This window comes from Diceros bicornis, chromosome 10 (genome assembly GCF_020826845.1).
Source record: "Diceros bicornis minor isolate mBicDic1 chromosome 10, mDicBic1.mat.cur, whole genome shotgun sequence".
Lineage (NCBI taxonomy): Eukaryota > Metazoa > Chordata > Mammalia > Perissodactyla > Rhinocerotidae > Diceros > Diceros bicornis.
Window position 1 is genome coordinate 56,957,425 of NC_080749.1, and position 6,000 is coordinate 56,963,424.

Consider the following 6,000-nt stretch of genomic DNA (forward strand, 5'->3'; position numbering starts at 1 on the left):
CGGGGCTTGATTTACAAGCTTGAATGATGGTCCTAAAGATCAGTGATTGTTGTATAAAGAAAGGATGTGTAGATGACTTCTAGTAGTATGAAGACATGAGAAGTTAATAGTGTAGTGGGGGAGAAATTAGGGAACACTCAGACAAAATTAATGTTTTTGAAACTAGACTGACTATGAAAGGTATCAGAAAGAAATATGAACTCATAATAAAGAAAGCCAAAAAGAGGAATACAGAGAAATTTTATGTGGGAAAGGTTAGGAAAATATTCATATTTTATGGTATCGTTTTTCTTTTGATATTCAAATGAAAGAATAGTAGATAACCAATGGATGTTAGCAGAACCTGTTGCAATAATCGTTTCACAATATATGTAAATCAAACTATTATGCTGTGTGCCTTAAACTTATACAGTGGTGTATGTCACTTCTTTCTCAATAAAACTGGAAAAGAGAAAGAATAGTAGATAACCAACAAAAATGTGGAAAGATTGGTAACGCAAGATAACATTTTAGGCTAGAACATTTTTTCTAGTAAAAAGTCTATAAGATAAATGCAAATAATATATATCAAAGATATCGAAGGTCTTAGGAGGAGAGTTACTCTCTATATTCAAATTATAATCCACAAACCATTTAGTAAGCAGAAGGGTGGAAATGTTATGTTTTCTCTCCATATGGTATAGGAAAAGTAGTTAAAACTGGAGGTACGTGAAGATCTTGGCTTGATTAAACAATTCAGTAGAAATATTGAGTAAAGTGTATTTTTTTTTCTGTCGCACATATGAGTTGCAAATATTTTCCTGAGTTTATTGCTTTTTATTTTTAAAGTCAGGCTTATTGTGGTATAATTTACATATAGTAAAATTGACACCTTTATGTGTATAGTTCTATGAATTTTAGCAGTGGTATGCAGTTGTGTAACCACTACGAGAAGTGTACTTTTTAAAAAGAAAAAATTGTGGGAATTGGTAATTTATATGTCAGAGTCAATTACTATAAGTAGTTGCTGAAATTTTTAAGGATTACAAAAAATATGCATTAGAAGTTATGTGTGTGTGTTTTGTTTGATTTAGTATATTGTATTCTACTTCCTGTTAGATGTTCTAAAGTAACTTACCACGAAGTTGCTGTCTTTTTATAACATCAGATCAATTTTTGTATGCTCGTTACCCATATATAGTTCAGCACCTTTTGAGTTATGTGGATATGTATTTGCAACAAATAACATTTTGACCACCTCAGGGGTATTTCTAGACCACTCTAGTTTGAACATACATTCATAGTTGAACTCATTCAGGGCCTTCATTTATTGATAAAGAATGCTCATCTACACTACTGAAAGTTGAGTCAGGGAATATATTCACCTTTTTTAGGCTCTAGTACAAGACACAAAGGGTAGTTAACTCTAAATAAGGATTAGGAAAATAAATCCTAAATTGGTAGGTAAGATATATCTTTTAAGAAACATGTTTAGGAATATGGAAGAGTTGGTGTTCATATTACTTCTCACAAAGTGCATCAGCTCTACATTTATCCACCTTCTATATCCTTGGTTCTTTTCAGGTATCCATTTGTTAATGATTCTTCATCTGTAATGACAAGATCATGATGCTGTCAAGTCCAAGGACACTTGTGATTTTTTTAAACTATCCTCTTGGCTGCCCTCTTAAACATGGCCATAGACTGCACATCTGACTTGATTAATACTTTATGAATGTGTCAAAAGACGGGAGGATTTGAAAGAATGTGAATAACTATTATTGAAAAATTAAATATCCTTCACACCTTATTTTATGCATTCAGTCAGCAAGTATAGATTCAGTTCCTTAGATACTTTGCTAAGAACTGGGGATATAAAGATATGTGCAGTGTTGCCTTTAAAGAACTTGGAGTATAATGGGGGGAACAAGTTAAGTAAACATAGTTATAGTGTGGTATGAGAAGTGCATCACGTTTTTATTGATTCATTCAACACATTTATTGAGAACCTACTTTGTGCATCATTCTAAGTATTGAGGACACAGCAGGAAACAAGTAGACAAGGTCTTGGTAGGAGGAGACAGATAATTAACAGCAAATATTAGATAGTATTAAGTGCTGCATGGAGAATTAAAATGGGATCACATGATAATAAGTGACTGTATGTACACTTTAGTGTGGGTGGTCAGGGGAGGCTTTAAGATGTTTAAGTAACATTTAATAACATTAATAACATTTAAGTGTTATTCTAAAAAACAAGAAGGAGCCAGCAATGTAAAGTCAAGGGAAGTGTGTTCCAGGTAGCAGGAATAGTTGGGTCAAGGCTCTAAGATGGGCTTGAATCTGTTAAGTTCCAGTGGAAGAAGCAAGGCCGGTTTTGGTTGTGCGTTGAGAAGGCTGAAGAGGTAAGCAGGGGCCAGATCATCTAGGCTTTCTTTGTATGCTTCCAGTAAGGAGTTTGGCATCTTAGTGTTAGTAGAATGGAAATTCATTGGAATATTACATGCTTGGAGTGGTATGATCTGGTGACATTAAAAAAAATCACTCTGGCTACTATGTGGAGAATGAGTAGAAGCAGGAAGACACATTAGGAGGCTATTGCAGTGGTCCACGTGAGAGATAATGGTAGCTCAGGCTAGGAGATAAAAATGGAGAGAGAGATAAGTGGTGGCATTCAGGACATTTTGGCAGTTGTGTCTCACTGGACTTGCTGATAGATATGGGAGGGTGAGAGGAGGAGGACTCAAGAGTAACCCTGAGATTTTTGGCTTGAATAGCTGGGGGGATAGTGGTGCCTTTTATTCTGGGAGGATGGGGAGATGTGCATGTTTGAGATGCTTATTCAGCATTGCAGTGGAGATGTTATGTAGGCATTTGAGTGTGTGATTCTGGAGTTTAGGGGAGAGAGTGGGACTGGAGATAAATATTTGGGAATTAGTGGCATGAAGAGGTATTTAAAGCCATGCAGCTGCCTGAGGTCATTCATCAACAGTGATCAAGGCCACATAGCTAGTAAGTAAGTGGCAGACTTAGGATTCAAACTTAGATTTGATGGACCCCAAAATCTATTCTGCCAAACCAGATTATTGCAACTTATTTTCACATTTAGGTGGGCTAACATGTTTTCTCAAAAAATTTATCACTATGAGCCTGACAGCAATAATTCGTTCATAATTATGATGGTGTTTTCTCCTTTGAGTAATATTTTACTAGTAATTATTTTAATATAATGTAGATTGGTGATGCCCCATTTATAGACCATTAGTAGTGAGGTAGATACATTTTATTTTTTTGTTGGTGATATATAATTAAAGGGAAAAAAACCCTAGAAAATTTTTTGTTGAAGCTATCTTCATCATTATGTCTCCTTCAGAAAGCTAAGTTACTTTAAAATTAGTAAAATTAAAATTAAATCATATTGTTAATATATGATTGGGTAATCAGGTGTTATTTTGTTGTCCCAGCACCACAGTGAAATCCTCTGCTTCGACAGCATTTTGTTTATGCATCTATTAAAACTCTTACTGAATTGTGCTATGGTAATTTATGCATTGTGTCCATGTCTTAGAATATTTTTCTTGTTTTTATATCTCTGGCGTCTGGCATAGTTCCTGGCACATTGGAGACATGCTGTATTTATTTAGTGAATAAATTAATGAGTAAAATGAATATAATCAATTATACCAATTGTGTTAACACATTTAAATGATACTACTACTTGAAGAAGCAAGTCACACAACTAGCAAATCCTAGTTTAAAAGATTTTTTTTTCATATCTTATAACAGAAACTCCAAGTTAAAACAATAAATTCTGTCAAGTTGGGGTAGGATTTATTTCTTATGTGACTTTTTCCTTTTAAATAGATGAGTAAAACATTTTAAAAAATAGTGTATATTCTACTATATAAGTTAAACACTATTCATGTTACTCTCATTTCTACTTTTGTTTTAGGCCTACTGAGCTAGACGCACTCGTATTTGGCCATCTGTACACCATTCTTACCACACAATTGACCAACGATGAACTTTCTGAGAAGGTGAAAAACTATAGCAACCTCCTTGCTTTTTGCAGAAGAATTGAACAGCACTATTTTGAAGATCATGGTAAAGGCAGCTCATCTATCAGATTGTCTTAGAGTTATGTGTTAATTTAGTTATTTAAAAAAAATTAACTTTTGAAATATATGTTACTTGAATGATATAATTGATAATGGTATCAGAATTTTAAAACCAAAAACACTGCTTTTCAAAACCTCAAAACAAATTATATAATGTATCCTACACGTGCTTTATACTATTATTTTGTGTACACATTAAAATAATGTTAAATGATATCATTTGATATGTTGTACTCTATATCTTGAAATTTTTGTTTTCTTGAAATATGTATGCATATACAAATAAAGCTCAAACAACTGTATGATTGATATATTTACTTTCTTTTGATCTTTCTGAAAGCTACTCTCAGAGCTTTATACATGGAATAAACAGTCTGTTTTCTAAGGCAAGTAATTTATGTTCCATACTCCTAAGATTATTTTACTGGATACGTGATGAACCTGGTCATGGGAAAAATGTTCTTAACAAGTATGCACTTAGAAAATGTAAATGATTGCAAGGTGATTAAATCGTGGAACAGATGACCGTTTAAGAGCATTCTTCATATCTAAACTTAATTGAATTTAAAAACATTTCATGAGAGCAACTATAATTTATATTTGATAAAGGAATAGTTTCAAGGACTTTATCTTTTTGAAACTTCTTTTTGAGACAAGAATATTTTAATAATGCTGTTTTATTCCTTTTGTGGGGAAGGGAGGAGAGTTTTCATAGAGGTATCAACAGGAATTTATATATAAGCATGAAGGATTATATGTTGTATCCCTTTCAAATTTTCTAATTTTTCGTATAAAACCTAGGATGCTATAGAGAGTCAGATGTAAAAATCTTTTCTTGAAAATGTCTAGAATAATAGTACTTATATATTTTCTTTTTATGTACTAGGCATTTTTAGCTCATTTAGTCCTTGCAAAAACACCATGAAGGTTATTATCCCCAGTTCACAGAAGAGGAAATGGAGACACAGAAAGGGTAATACCTTGCCAAAGGTCAGAGAGTTAGTAAGTGGTAGAGATAGAGTTGGAATTCAAACCTAGGCAGTATGGCACTTGTTTGACTTTCATTGAACTTTTTTCTTTAAGATTATAGATTTATACCATATAAGGGATATATTAGGTTCTTCTGAGTCTAAATCCCACATAAACTTGGGGTACTCTCTTTGGACTGTAGTGCTATTTATTACAGCTTTCCTGAACAAGCTTTGTAATGTGTAGTAGTATTAAAATAAGAAATCCCAAGTTATTTATGTTTTTGCACATTTTTTTCTTCTGAGGAAGATTTGCCCTGAGCTAACATCTGTTACCAGTCTTCCTCTTTTTTGTATGTGGGCCGCTGCCACAGCATGGCCACTGATGAGTGGTGTAGGTCCGCACCAGGGAACTGAAATTGGGCTGTTGAAGAGGAGCGCACTGAACTTAACCACTAGGCCACTGGGGTGGCTCCCTTGCACAATTTTTATGACTTTTTTTGTGTGTATATTTTTGTATACTTGTTCTGTACTTAATGATGCTTTTTTCTTTTAGTATCACCATAAATTCATTTAACTGAACTTTAGTTCAAATTTGTACCTTAGTATATAAAATCTGGACTTTTTTCTTTGAGTCTTTTGGATGTAAAGATATTATTAAAACACCATGGGGATATTTTAATCTTAATCATTACAGTTGGCTGTATTCTTATCTTAATGTGAGGAACATTGGGAGACAGTGGTTGTTTATTCCAAGTTGAGATATTTACCCTTATTTAAGACTTACACTGTATATGGATCACTCTCAGAGAGGTCTTGTTTCTTTCTAGTGTTGAGTGAATCACCACCAAAACAGAATGTAGTACACAATAGAAACCTTGACATCCCATCATGGTGATTGTTACCTGCTTTTATCTTTTAAATTTGGGTCCATA

At 33.4% G+C, this 6,000-nt stretch overlaps 1 protein-coding gene across 3 annotated transcripts in view; it reads left to right on the forward strand.

Annotated features, from left to right (window-relative positions):
• MTX2 (metaxin 2) overlaps positions 1 to 4,399 on the forward strand; it is a 59,604-nt gene extending 55,205 nt beyond the window's left edge. For all 3 annotated transcript variants that reach the window (XM_058549305.1, XM_058549307.1, XM_058549306.1), the window contains one exon: positions 3,932 to 4,399. In XM_058549305.1, coding sequence (XP_058405288.1) covers positions 3,932 to 4,115 — 184 coding nt within the window. In that variant the 3' untranslated portion in view covers positions 4,116 to 4,399. The remainder of the gene's footprint in view (positions 1 to 3,931) is intronic.
• The last annotated feature ends 1,601 nt before the right edge of the window (positions 4,400 to 6,000 follow it).